Source organism: Sinocyclocheilus grahami, unplaced genomic scaffold, assembly GCF_001515645.1.
Source record: "Sinocyclocheilus grahami isolate Dianchi unplaced genomic scaffold, SAMN03320097.WGS_v1.1 scaffold240.1, whole genome shotgun sequence".
Taxonomy (NCBI): Eukaryota; Metazoa; Chordata; class Actinopteri; order Cypriniformes; family Cyprinidae; genus Sinocyclocheilus; species Sinocyclocheilus grahami.
Window position 1 is genome coordinate 957,270 of NW_015505419.1, and position 15,039 is coordinate 972,308.

Below are 15,039 nucleotides of genomic sequence, written 5' to 3' on the forward strand. Positions count from 1 at the left end.
ATTAGGGGTGGGGGAAAAAATCGATACAATATAGTATTGCGATATTTTCCATGGCAATACTGTATCGATACACAGACGCCAAGTATCGATCTTTTATTATACTATTTGATAGAATAATAAAATCAATTTCTTTACAGTCCACTAGTTGGTGGTGAGTTTTTTTCTTAAATCCTTTAATGCACGGCAAGCCGTTGATTATCCCGCTTATTCCATTGTCATTTGCCAGTATTGACAACTTAAAGCTTTTGCCAAGTTATAGGCAAGTTAAAACTAGTATTGCTCTTTGCAGCGCAATATTTGACCGAATGGGTAAAAATTACGGTTATTTTCGTCAGTTACTAGTATTGAGCAATACTAAGAGCAATACTAGTTTTAAGTTAAAAAACTATCGTGATATTATCGTATCGTGGGTCCTCTGGTGATTCCCACCCCTAATATATATATATATATAGTGTGTGTGTGTGTATGCTCACAAATGAGATCGAAAATACAGTAATAACATAAAAACAGTAGATAATTAAATAAAACAGTAATATTGTGAAATATTATCACAATTTTAAAACAACTGTTGAATAAACTATTTTTTTTAACTTTTTCAACACTGATAATAATAAGAAGCACAACATCTGCATATTATAATGGTAATAGGTGCGGAAAATTCAGGTTTGCCATCACAGAAATAAATAGCATTTTTAAATATATAAAAATAGCAAACATTTATTTGAAATTGTAATATTTCACATTATTACTGTTCTTAAGCGGTTATTTTCGTCAGTTACGGAATTATAGAATTACAGAATTATAACATTTATTTGAAATAATTATGGATCGTTTGTTCGAGAGAGAGAAAGACGACAGTTGTGTGTGTGAATTACCTGCATATGTGTGTCTCTCTCTACAAACAATGAAGCTGTGAGTTTAGTTACTTAAACAGAGATTTGACCTCCTCGTTGCTGAGGAATATAATGCAGTGATCCAGTATCTAAGCGGCAGAATATCGCAATATATTTAAAATCGCAATAATATTGTATCGTGATATTATCGTATCGTGGGTACACTATATATTTATAGTGTGTGTGTGTGTGTGTATGCTCACAAATGAGATCGAAAATACAGTAATAACATAAAAACAGTAGATAATTAAATAAAACAGTAATTTTGTGAAATATTATCACAGTTTTAAAACAACTGTTGAATAAACAATTTTTTTAAACTTTTTCAACACTGATAATAATAAGAAGCACAACATCTGCATATTATAATGGTAATAGGTGCTGAAAATTCAGGTTTGCCATCACAGAAATAAATGGCATTTTTAAATATATAAAAATAGCAAACATTTATTTGAAATTGTAATATTTCACATTATTACTGTTCTTAATGCACTTTTAATAAAAATAAATGCAGCCTTGATGAGCGTAAGGCTAATTTCACACTACACGACTTTAAACGTCGGCAGATAGCTGTGCTATTCAGACTATATGACTTGATTGTCTGTCTTTAAGTCGTTGTGGTGTTCACACTACGTGACTCTATGTAAATGATCCGCAACCGGGGGTTACACACTACAAAAGCTGACAACAACTCTGTCACATAACGACTCTACAAACCACGTTTTGTCACGAAAACACACGTGAGAATTGGAACAGGAATGACGTGAAACAACACGTGAAACAGGAGTTGTTTATTTGAAAATGGATGACGGGAAGAAATTAGCGCTGCAAGCTGTTTGCTCGATGAAAAATTTAGCTCCATTTATTGTGTTCAAACTTTTCTTTAAGCCATGTTGCTGCTGTTGTTTTTCTTCCGGTGACCTCAACCCATGCCTTGCTCAGCTCTCATTGGCTGTAGCTCGTCACGACACCTGACACCACGTGATGTCGAGTCGGGTGATATTGCTTTTGCAGCGCAATATTTGACCGAATGGGTAAAAATTGCGGTTATTTTCGTCAGTTACGGAATTATAGAATTACAGAATTATAACATTTATTTGAAATAATTATGGATCGTTTGTTCGAGAGAGAGAAAGACGACAGTTGTGTGTGTGAATTACCTGCATATGTGTGTCTCTCTCTACAAACAATGAAGCTGTGAGTTTAGTTACTTAAACAGAGATTTGACCTCCTCGTTGCTGAGGAATATAATGCAGTGATCCAGTATCTAAGCGGCAGAATATCGCAATATATTTAAAATCGCAATAATATTGTATCGTGATATTATCGTATCGTGGGTACACTATATATTTATAGTGTGTGTGTGTGTGTGTATGCTCACAAATGAGATCGAAAATACAGTAATAACATAAAAACAGTAGATAATTAAATAAAACAGTAATTTTGTGAAATATTATCACAGTTTTAAAACAACTGTTGAATAAACAATTTTTTTAAACTTTTTCAACACTGATAATAATAAGAAGCACAACATCTGCATATTATAATGGTAATAGGTGCTGAAAATTCAGGTTTGCCATCACAGAAATAAATGGCATTTTTAAATATATAAAAATAGCAAACATTTATTTGAAATTGTAATATTTCACATTATTACTGTTCTTAATGCACTTTTAATAAAAATAAATGCAGCCTTGATGAGCGTAAGGCTAATTTCACACTACACGACTTTAAACGTCGGCAGATAGCTGTGCTATTCAGACTATATGACTTGATTGTCTGTCTTTAAGTCGTTGTGGTGTTCACACTACGTGACTCTATGTAAATGATCCGCAACCGGGGGTTACACACTACAAAAGCTGACAACAACTCTGTCACATAACGACTCTACAAACCACGTTTTGTCACGAAAACACACGTGAGAATTGGAACAGGAATGACGTGAAACAACACGTGAAACAGGAGTTGTTTATTTGAAAATGGATGACGGGAAGAAATTAGCGCTGCAAGCTGTTTGCTCGATGAAAAATTTAGCTCCATTTATTGTGTTCAAACTTTTCTTTAAGCCATGTTGCTGCTGTTGTTTTTCTTCCGGTGACCTCAACCCATGCCTTGCTCAGCTCTCATTGGCTGTAGCTCGTCACGACACCTGACACCACGTGATGTCGAGTCGGGTGACCGGTCCAGATATTTGGCATGCTAGATATTTGTTCGCCTCGGCGACGCGTCAGCGAGCCTCTTTGATGCGTCGTTGTGTAGTTCTCACACAAAGATTGCCGAGTGCCGATCACCCGCTGATTTTCCCCCGATCACAGCCTGACCTGTCGGCGAGCTCGTTAACTTGCAAATCGGGCTTAAAATCGGGCTTAAAATCCTGTAGTGTGAACTAGGCATACGAAACATCTTTCAAGAATATGAAAAAAACATAATTATTCCCTACTTTTGAGTGGTAGTGTATTATTATTATTATTTATTTATTTATTATTTTTTTACAGGATGCTGGTACATTCCTGTGTGTGATCGACGATTCCAATGAACACATGCTTTCTGTGTGGGACTGGAATAAAAACATAAAGCATGTTGAAGTTAAGGTGTGTTCACATAGTCACTCACACACACACACACACACACACATACACACACAGAAATGCATGTTCGGTATATACTATCTACCAGACAATATCTACGTGAAGCTACATGGATATAGTTTACATTCTCATGATTAGAAGCCTAGCAATATTTTTTCAAGCACATGTGCAGTATTTCCTAAAAAAAATTCCAGGTTCGACCCTCCATCGAGTCCTAAATTTTACTTTCTATGATAAATTATCTTAGTGATTATTTCAGCAGCCCTTGACTGGATCTACAGCCAGCTGCCTGCGTTCTATAAAGCCGTCAGCTTTATTGTGGATGTTTTTTTTTTTTAGCTCTGTGGGATCCTTTGTGTTTCCTCCTCCTTTTGCACGAGTGGTTTGAACGGGGTTGCTATGGGAGCGGCTAAATATTTTACAGTAGATTTGTGTGAGTGATTGCGAGCGTTTTAAGAACTGGCCATTTGTATGAAGTAACTTTTCTTTCTCGTGTTTTATTTTTGGGCTGTACTGCTAGTAATGGATTTAGGAAGTAGTTGGACTTAGCATGACGCTTTGTCAAGGGCGTTCTGTTTGCTGACTGAGTTCATCTAGATTTTCATCTCAATGTGAATTGGTTTATTTTTTTTAAGTCAGTTTGCGGTGAGATAAATATCATTCAGAAATTTCACACGCCCTTCAGATGTATGTTTGAGGCAAAATTCTGGAAACAATAGTGCTTGAAGATGATTACTCGGAACAAAGTTAAGGAGCCTGAACAGTTTTGAAATCATAAACAATGACAAAATCTTCTGCAGAGCTTTGAAGATGTATTTACAGTTTCTGGATTACACCTTTTAATAACACAGGAAAATTACAGTAATTTTCTGTCATTAAACTGACATGAGCTGCTATTGCAGCTGAAGATTGACTGGATGTTTGAAGTTGAATTGCAGCTTTTCTCCTATAATAACACCGAGCCATTGGCACATAGTCATATATACTGTGGAAAACCATATGTCTTCACGCTATGCGTCTATGTGTGTGTGTGTGTTTTAGAGCACTAATGAGGCAGTTTTGGCTGTGGACTTCAGCCCAACAGACACCAACAACATCATCTCCTGTGGCAAGTCCCACGTCTACTTCTGGACCATGAGCGCTGGCACACTGACCAAGAAACAAGGCATCTTTGGAGTGAGTCCATATTTGGCCACTAAGTTGACTGTCCTCCACTGTAAATTTGGTATCATTTGTTTTTCCATGTATGAAAATGGAAAGAAATTATATGAATTAACATCAACTCACTTACCAAGATGGACTATGGTATTACCATATTTTAGTGAAGTTATCTGTTTCTTGAGCACCAAATCATCATTAGAATGATTTCTAAAGGATCATGTGACACTGAAGACTGGAGTAATGATGCTGAAAATTCAGCTTTGCATCACAGTAATCAATTGCATTTTAAATACATTAATATATAAAAAGTTATTTTAAATTGTAATAATATTTACATTTTAATTATATGTTTTGATGTATTTTTGACTTCTTTCAAAAAAACAGAAAAAAAATCTTAACAAACCCCAAACTTTTGAACGGTAATGTACCTTGGGTGGTATTTCTGTGTGATACCGTCAGTATAATATTATAATTTTAAGTAAATTTTTTACTGTAATATGCCTTGTGACTTGCTTATGATTAGCTTTAAAGCATAGAACCACATCATAATGTATTTAACTATGAATTTACTCATTGTTTGGTATTTGTTAGTGTTGGTGATTTAGATTTTTTTAACAGAAATACAAAAAGCCCAAGTTCGTCCTGTGCTTCGTGTTCAGTCTTACGGGTGATGTGTTGACGGGAGACTCTGAGGGGAACATTCTCACATGGGGAAAATCAGCTGCTGATACCAAAACATTAGGAAAAGGAGCAAAGGGTAAGCAAAATGATTTCTTAATTTTTGCCTGATAGACTTACATTTTAAGTATTACTAGGGATACACAATATTTATCAGTACTGTATCGGGTTTTCATCTAAGATCATCTTAAATAATTTGTTTCACATTGTTGTATGATAAAATACAGAAGAAATAATATGACGCTACTAAATAACATTTCATATATATATATATGCACACAGTATATACACACACACACACACACAGTACAGAATTTTATGTTGTCCATTTAACATATTGGCCATTACATTAAAAAAATCATCTGCTTATCAGTATCAGCCAGAATTATTAACTGTATCAATATACAATAATTTTTCCTTTACTTTTAACTACTTTTTTTAATATAGCCTCTATTACTTACTTGAACAACTATAGATACTGTCCATCTTTTCAAATTCACTTTGCCACCTTTTTTCTTCTCTCCCTGCTTGCAGAGACATTTCAGATCATGAAGCAGACGCGCGCTCACGAGGGCAGTGTTTTCACTTTGTGCATCCTGCAGGGTGGAGCTATACTCAGCGGTGGCGGCAAGGACCGCAAGGTCATCCGCTGGAGCGCAGACCTGGCACCTGAACGAGAGTGTGAGGTGAGACGTGAATCTGCATTCTCTTTAAAACCGTGTTTGCAGCAATGGGAGTATATTAAACTATATAGAGTTTCTAAATCAAAAATGTCTTGAATGGCCTTTGCTCTTCCAGATTCCTGAGAAATTTGGTGCAGTCCGCACCATTGCAGATGTAGATGGAGAGGAACTGCTCGTTGGCACAACGCGAAATGCAATCCTAAGAGGATCCTTTTCGGATGGGTTTGTGGCCATTGTACAGGTAGATATATTGGATTTATATGCAAATATCGTTTTTTAATACATTTTATTTATAAAACATTTTTTAATAAATTTAATTTAAAAAGCAGCTTAAGCAAAATAAAAGTTTTGATCTTATACTGCACTCTAAAAAGGTGTATTGAATTGTCAGGGTCATGTGGATGAAATGTGGGGTCTGGCCACACACCCCACTCAGAACATATTTCTTACCTGTGGAAATGATCGTCAAGTGTGTGTGTGGAATGCAGAGGACCACAAACTGGACTGGTGCACAACACTCGAGGTCAGAGAGGTCACAGAAAATGAACTGTTTTAATGGGCACTAGGGATTTTTCTTTTTTTGTGCCACTGGCAGTATACTACATTTTATACTGACCTTTTGGTATGGATTCTGCATCAAACAATATGCTTGGAATAGAGTGGAAGTACACAGCTGAAAGTATTTGATAATATGTGACCCTGGAGCACAAAAGCAGTCTTAAGTCGCTGGGGTATATTTGTAGCAATAGCCAAAAATACATTGTATGGGTCAAAATTATCGATATTTTTTTAATGCCAAAAATCATTAGGATATTAAGAAAAGATCATGTTCCATGAAGATATTTTGTAAATTTCCTACTGTAAATATATCAAAACTTAATTTTTGATTAGCAATATGCATTGCTAAGAACTTCATTTGGACAACTTTAAAGGCGATTTTCTCAATATTTAGATCTTTTTGCCCCCTCAGATTCCAGATTTTCAAATAGTTGTATCTCAGCCACATTTTGTCCCATCCTTACAAAACCATACATCAATCGAAAGCTTATTTATTCAAAAAATTGTCCCTTATGACTGGTTTTGTGGTCCAGGGTCACATATGGGCGTTACTGAGATATATTCATTTGGTCTCAATGCACTAACACGACAGAATTTGGGGGTTATTTATTTATTCATTTAAAATGTATTTGAAAGAAGTCTCTTATGCTCAGCAAGGTTGCATTTGTTTGATCCAATAAAAACAGTAATATTGTGAAACTGCATATTTGTATATATTCATAACTAAAATCATATAAATAATCCTAAAAACTAATATTAATAACTGTATATTTTTCTGTATTTTTAAATGTAATTTATTCCTGTGGTGGCAAAGCTGAATTTTCAGCATCATTACTCCAGTCTTCAGTGTCACATGATCCTTCAGAAATCATTCTAATATGCTGATTTGCTGCTCAAGAAACATTTCTTATCACTAGTAATGCTGAAAACCATGATGCATTTTTTCAGGATTCTTTGATGAATAGAAAGTTTAAAAAAAAAACAGCATTTATTTGAAATAGAAATCTTTTGTAACATTATAAATGTCCTTACCACTTTTGATCAATTCTTGCATTTTTGCTAAATAAATGTATTCATTTCTTTCAAAAAAGAGAGAAATGTATACTGACCCCAAACCTTTGAATGTCAGTGTTTGTAGTATACAGTTTTTGTTTACACCACTGATGTCACTGAAAATCATTTGAGTGTGCATAATTGTAAACATACTTGGAAATACTTTTAAACTTAATTTAAACTTTTATGTTGGTGCGCCTTTAAAAATGAATACCAGTATTATCGTAAACACTCTGTAAAGTTTCTCTGTAAATTTAACATGAATCTTTATCTCTTTTAGGAATCTGGCCTGTGTGCTGATTTCAGCCCAAATGGAGGTGTTGTCTCTGTTGGACTGAGTACTGGAAGGTAAAACATTTACAACACAGCTGATAACAATTACCACTTCAGTTTTATAGTAAGCTTTTTACAGTGAAATGTTCCCTTTTTTAATGGCTTTATGATGGTTTTTAACCGCTTACCTGTTTAGATGGGTTGTACTGGATCTGCAAACCAAAGAAGTGGTGACAGACCTGACTGATGGCAATGAGCAGCTGTCCGTAATGAGATACTCACCAGGTCAGAGGTCAACAAAATCACAATAATAAATAGCACAGTATAAAACAGAACTAAACCTTTTCTGAAAATCAACATTATTACATTTATTAGTAGATGTATAACTGATAGCTTGTTTGTGGCACAATGTGGCAGCTTTTACTGCATGCAGAATGTTTTGCAAGCCTGTTTATAGTCGATAACTTTTATTTTACTGCTTACCAAAACACAGATGGCAGCTTTTTGGCAGTTGGTTCCCATGACAACTTCATCTACATTTACAACGTCACAGAAGGAGGCCGGCGTTATACACGATTCGGAAAATGCACAGTAAGCAAAGCATTTGGGTCAAGTACTCTAAAAGATGTCAAACTGTTTTATGGTGGTTTGTTGTGTGTAATGTTTTATAGCAGTCTGTTTCTGTTAAAAAGCACAATAAGTTGTGCAGATAAAATGCATTCCCTGTATGTAACACTACAGGGGCACTCCAGTTTCATTACTCACCTCGACTGGTCCAAAGATGGAAAATACATCATGTCCAACTCTGGAGATTATGAAATTCTATACTGTAAGGCTGCACGCTTGGGTTCATAACACAGAAACATATTCCAAGAAGACAATGAGTAATATAAATGATAATGCATTTGAACATTTATGTTTGTGGAAAAAGGGGATGTCGCAAGTGGCTGCAAGCTGTTGAGGAACCGGTTTGAGAGTAAAGATCGAGAGTGGGCATCCTATACCTGTGTGCTTGGATTCCATGTCATGGGTGAGAGAAAATCTTTTTTTTTTTATGATTTTAGGTATAAGTGGTTCTTGCTAAGGAAGCAGCACAATGAGCCATATCTGTAAACCAGAAGTAAGAGTGGACTCACTTTACACCGCAAGCACTCGTCGGAAATGTAACGCCCCTTACCATAATCGCGAGCTTCATCTTTCAAAATAAATGTAAAGACAGAGCCTGAAAGGGGAACAGAGTCGCGTGACAGACACAGTGATGAAGCTGGTATGTGTTTGCAGTACACAAGCCACGGTTAAGACAGCTGACTCCACTGTGATGTGACCCCCTCTCTCTCTCTCGCTCGCGCTCTCGCTCTCTCTCTCTCTCGAACTGACATGGCCAAAAAATATATATGTGACCCTGGACCACAAAACCATAAGGGTTTTTATACCCTTTTTTCAATTTATACAACACCTGAAAGCTGAATAAATAAGCTTCCGATTGATGTATGGTTTGTTAGGATAGGACAATATTTGGCCGAGATACAACTATTTGAAAATCTGGAATCTGAGGGTGCAAAAAAATCTAAATATTGATAAAATCGCCTTTAAAGTTGTCCAAATGAAGTTCTTAGCAATGCATATTACTAATCAAAAATGAAGTTTTGATATATTTACAGTAGGAAATGTACAAAATATCTTCATGGAACATGATCTTTACTTAATGTTCTAATGATTTTTGGCATAAAAGAAAAATCAGTAATTTTGACCCATACAATGTATTTTTGGCTATTGCTACAAAAATACCCCAGCGACTTAAGACTGCTTTTGTGCTCCAGCGTCACAAATTGTGTCTGAAATTTTTATATATATTTTTTTGTAATGTATTCTTGCATTCCAAAATCAAAAGGAACAATAATAAGTCTAAAAAAATTTTTATGGTATTAATGCAATTTTTTTTTTTAAATAATGACATTTTTTTCCTTTACTTTTGTGAATTGTGAAAAAAAACTTGTGAATTTTGACAATTGTGAAATTCAACACTTCAACACATTGCGAGACAAGGATGTATTCACTGAAATTAATCTCTAGTTTTTATATCTATCATGTTTTACTCGGTGTATTTCAAGTTTACATGTGCTTGTTTACTTCATATTGCTTTTCATATGCTCATTTTAATCATCTACTGTTTTTCCGGTCATTAACTACTATATGCATAATTGTCTGACATTACATTATTAACCATAAATCATGTCTCTGTGAAGCATTGTGTTATGGGCAGCAGGATAATCAATGCTTTATTTGCTATCAGGAATATGTCCTCTGTCCAAAAACTTCCAAAAGTCAGCTTTTACAGCTTGTTAAACAATGTGAAATTGTGTTATTTTTAATCAAATAAATACATTTTAAAGTAATAATGTTTTTGTCTGTGTGTGCTTTAAATGCCATACAGTTACTGAGGTGAATCAGTTTTAGTATTACGAAACGCCACCTAGAGGACCATTGGAGCAAGACTTTTTTAAATAACGGTTGCGTTGCTGTCTGTAAGTCTATAGAGGGGAGTACTGCAGCACTTTTCACTATCCTAACCTGCTTCTACGTTATGTTCGCAAGTGAACGTTTCTGATCGTTTGCACGATTGGCTATCATATACCTGCATAAAATATGAGAAATTTAAACATTTTTAGTTTAAAAGTAATTAAATGAAACTTAAATAGGTCTTGAGGTGAATGCAAATGTATTTATTTATTTGTCTGACAACTGATTACAAATAAAAATTTAAAAAAAGCACAGTAGTCATGGTGCTGGCTTTTATATAAAAAAAATGTAATTGAAATTATTTTTATTTTTAAAAGCTCAAGTTTCTGTTTCTTTTGTATTTTGTTGTTTTCAGAATAACAAACAATGTACACCTGTGAATTACAATAAATCATGAAAAGAGAGAAACGACATTCAACGATTAATGAGTTTGATATCCTTATGCAGTGTTTATGTATACATAACCATGTATGTACATGCAAAGTTCGTTCTAATAATAAATAATAATCAATGAAATTCTAAAGTGGGAAAAGCCCATCCACATTAACTTGGTGCCACAAAATAAATCTATAATAAATGCCCCTTAAAAGAAAAAGAAAAATTTATATAATGTCTTTTGAATTTTCAATAGTAATTATTTACCAGAGGTCAGGTTTCTGTTTCCCGGGAGTTTGTCGAATTCAAAGTGACGTTATGAGCTTCCGAAGATGACGTATGAGCTTCCGAAGATGACGTATGAGCTTCCGAAGATGACGTATGAGCTTCCGAAGATGACGTATGAGCTTCCGAAGATGACGTTGGAGAAGGGGTTGCGCGCGCGCGCGTGTGTGTGTGAAACAGAGCGGAGGTGAAGAAGAGGAGGATGAAGCAGGGAGCGGAGGATGGGAGGAAGAGTGGAGTGAGAGCGCGAGAAAGAGAGAGACAGGCTGGCTATCAAGGGCTCGTGTGAATGTCTGGAAGGGGCTTCAATGGGAGTTTTATCGCAGCGCCGAAACAAAGACGCGATTTTTTTACCATCCGGAGAAACATTGTAGCGGAAACTTTAAACTTTTACCCGCCAGAGCGGCAGCGCCGTGCCGGGTCCCGGCTTTGTCTCGCAGCGGGGGGAAGTACGCCAGTACACGCGAGGATATAAAGAACCAGCAGCACTTTTGGATACGCATTGTTATCCACACAACGAGAGAAACCGTGATTTTTGTGTTTGTTTAGGGGAGTGAGAGAATGGCGGCCAACATGTACCGAGTTGGAGGTGAGTATTATTGTTAAGGCTAACACTAGCAGCAGGCTCGCGGGGGTTAGCATTAGCATTAGCGCGAGCGGCTGTTTCCGCCTTAGTTACAATGAGCGGAATCCCGTTGCTAAGCGAGCTAGGCTAGTCTCGTTACGCCTTCATTTGGATTACCTCGAAATTAATTAATTAATTATTTGTGTATGCATTTAACTCGACTTTCAAATTCACGTGGATGTGAAAACTTGCATCGGGTCGCAAACTCTTTCTTGTGTTCTTAGCTTTGCTGCTTTAAGTAATTAGCCGCAAGCAAATCAGCTAGTTATGCTGGAACTCTTCCGGTAGTTTATTCACTTACGAGGCTTTTTACTCACTTTTTCCGAGTTTCATTCAAGTTTTTGTGGTTTTACACGTTGCCTGAACTGTGCCATTCTGTCAAACTTTTGACAGCTCCGTTAAAAAGACTTCCGCTTTTGTCACCTGTTTGAAAAGGAACATGGTCAAAGAATGTATGGATATTTGATCATTTCAACATTTTGAACTTGATGAACCTAGATTTAGAGTTCAATGAAAGGTTCAGAACAAGAAAACGACTCAAGCTAGTTCATGAGTGGAACTGTAAGTTAATTAGTATTTAATCGCAATTAAATACTGTGCAAAAAAGAACTAGCCGAATATAAAGCATTGTTGTACAGTTCAGAATATGTGAAATGAGGACTAGGAACAACAACAAAAATGCAAAGGCAACAAATATATGCAAGTAAATAAAGAACAAAATAAGTCAAATAAAAATGCAATATTTATAAAGTTACATAAATTTAAATTTAATTGATTATTTTCATAATTTTTTTGTTTTCTCATGTTTGAAAGGGTTTCGTAGTCCGTTGTGAAATAAGTTTTACAAAAGGTAATGCATGAGGGTTTTGTTTGTCATTTTTGTCTTGTGAATATAAAACTGCCCCAAAAATTTATGTAGTTTAAAAATATATATATATGTATAGGTTTCGCAATTAAAGTAAAATATCATAAGGTTCTGAATGTAGAGTTTTTTTTGTTTTTTTTTTATTTATTTTTTGTTATGTCCATTTTAAAGTCAATCCAAAAAGAAAGAAAGAAAGAGCAATAATAAAAAAAAAATCAGTAGCTTCAACTGTAAGTTTATGTATGGGTCGTGAATAATTTCTGTGCTCATGCATGTGCAGATGTAATATGATAACATAGTTGCATCTAATCCAAATGCCGTTTTTAATATATGAAGAGACCCATCAGACTACTGTACAGTGTCATGCATGAGCATCCTTTGTCAGCGAGATGCTCCTCACTGTGCATTGTAATGCAGTTTACCTTATAATAATATTGTATGTGCGTTAGCGTCATTGACTGCAGCATGACATGGTGACCATGCACATTATAGTGCTTTTATTTTCTTACATCCGGGAATCAGCAGTAAATAGGTCACGACAATCAGGCTGTGTTGCTTTAGCAGATGCAGCTGATTGCTTTATTGCAGTTGCAGATTGAACAGGCAGGGTTTGATGGGAAGTTCTGGATGAAAAACTCACTTATTATACGCTTGTCAAAATGTATTCGAGTTTATGACTCAAGACTAGGTTCAGAGGAAGGCGGCGTCTGCATCTGTTCAAAACAGTCGTTTTAAATGTTGCATACAATTAAGATGCTGGCTGTCATACTATGTAGGATTGTATTGTAATGATGGTTTTTCATAGATACTGCCATGCATTTTATTGCACTGTTTGCTAGGGCCAGAGCATGTGAGCGGAGCGGAGCGTGAGCGGAGCGGGGAGCGGAGTGGTAATATTTCCTTAAGAGCGCAGAGCGTCTTTCTGAAGATTCCGCTCCGCTCGCTCAAAACGCTCAGCACGACAATCAGGCTGTGTTGCTTTAGCAGATGCAGCTGATTGCTTTATTGCAGTTGCAGATTGAACAGGCAGGGTTTGATGGGAAGTTCTGGATGAAAAACTCACTTATTATACGCTTGTCAAAATATTACTAATGCACGTTTATTCAAAGCATAAAAAAATGACAATCCGTGAAAAAAAAAATGCATAATGCTTAAAATAATGTTTATAAACCAATTATAATTAAGTTGCTTAAACAACTATAAACAAAACAGCATCATGTATGTATAGTTTAATACAAAGGACCGAAAGCCACAGTACATTTTTCATTTAAAAACACGAGTTGCAGTGGGATGGGGAAGAAAACCCGCCATAAAGTCTGGAGATGTTTTTTCAAAGTTGAACTTGCATTAATTTTCCATGGCTTTCTAAACATGCCTCTTGTGCGAGACGCGAGTGCAATGGTGATAGATGTCCCTCTAGAAAATGTGATAAATATGCGTTCTGTGTGAACGTTTTGATTGACACTTCTATCGTCATTGCATCTCGTGCGCCACTGATAAAGCTGCCTCCTTAATGCACACCTAAAATTTGAATGCAACGTTTTTGCATTCGAATGTGAATCTTTATTTTAAATTCGACGAATATTCGGGAAAAAAAAGACAGCCCTACTGTTTGCTAGTGTTTTGGGAGATGCAGGTGCAGTTTTAGGTCATTGAACTTGACCTCCAATTCTGGCCTCAAGCTCTTGCATCCCTACATTTTACCTCTGTGATCTGAAGCTTTCTGACTAAATGCTGTCGCCTCGCTCTGTTTTTGGTTTACCTATTTGATCAGAGTGTGTTTTTGTCATTGAGCTTCCTAGAGTGCATTAGTGACAGGCCGACATATCACCCAATATCTGCTGAGTAGTGCTAGACTGTTATAACGGCCAGGCTGTATTATTAGTTGATATTTGGCCATTTTGAGAAAACTGGTATCTACCAATAACTGTCTCTTCTGCTGTATCTGCTTGAAAATTCTGTTTTCTAAATTGATTCTTTTTTAAATTTCATTTGAAATCTTTATTTAAAATATCATAACTTGACCTTCTGAGACCTCCCTTTTCCATTAATTTAGTCCATATAAACTCCACCACTTTCTTATAATAGACTGCTACATCACATTCAAACCTTGTCAATGGATAATAAATGGTTTCTGTTTTTATTGTTTTGTAGTGATTCACTGGGATCTGATCATATATGCACAATGCCGAATTCCAGAATTACTTAATATGAAGTGAAGATAATCTGATATGCTCTTCTTGCCAGAGTCCATTGTCTCTTAAACACATTTTATTAAATTGTGTTGGCTTAAGTTCTTTTATGAAATTATATTACTCGGAGGACACTCTAGAAGAAATTCTAAATGGAATTAATCCTAAATCTATTTTAGAATTTCTATCTAAAGCAGACTTTAAAAACCTGAGGTTTTTAAATTGCTCTTTTATACTATTTCAATGTGTTACACAACATGACAACAGCCAAGGGAGCTGGCATGGTGTTA

General features: G+C 35.7%; 2 protein-coding genes across 2 annotated transcripts in view; both read left to right on the forward strand.

Moving 5' to 3' along the window:
• LOC107597903 (echinoderm microtubule-associated protein-like 4) overlaps positions 1-9,000 on the forward strand; it is a 32,885-nt gene extending 23,885 nt beyond the window's left edge. The window contains exons 12-22 of the mRNA XM_016289108.1: positions 3,389-3,484; positions 4,523-4,657; positions 5,261-5,399; positions 5,855-6,006; positions 6,119-6,244; positions 6,395-6,526; positions 7,895-7,962; positions 8,084-8,172; positions 8,381-8,478; positions 8,629-8,716; positions 8,819-9,000. Coding sequence (XP_016144594.1) covers positions 3,389-3,484; positions 4,523-4,657; positions 5,261-5,399; positions 5,855-6,006; positions 6,119-6,244; positions 6,395-6,526; positions 7,895-7,962; positions 8,084-8,172; positions 8,381-8,478; positions 8,629-8,716; positions 8,819-9,000 — 1,305 coding nt within the window. The remainder of the gene's footprint in view (positions 1-3,388; positions 3,485-4,522; positions 4,658-5,260; positions 5,400-5,854; positions 6,007-6,118; positions 6,245-6,394; positions 6,527-7,894; positions 7,963-8,083; positions 8,173-8,380; positions 8,479-8,628; positions 8,717-8,818) is intronic.
• Positions 9,001-11,628: 2,628 nt separating this feature from the next.
• The window catches only part of LOC107597904 (metastasis-associated protein MTA2-like), a 34,497-nt gene continuing 31,086 nt past the window's right edge, over positions 11,629-15,039 (forward strand). Inside the window, exon 1 of the mRNA XM_016289109.1 lies at positions 11,629-11,656. Coding sequence (XP_016144595.1) covers positions 11,629-11,656 — 28 coding nt within the window. The remainder of the gene's footprint in view (positions 11,657-15,039) is intronic.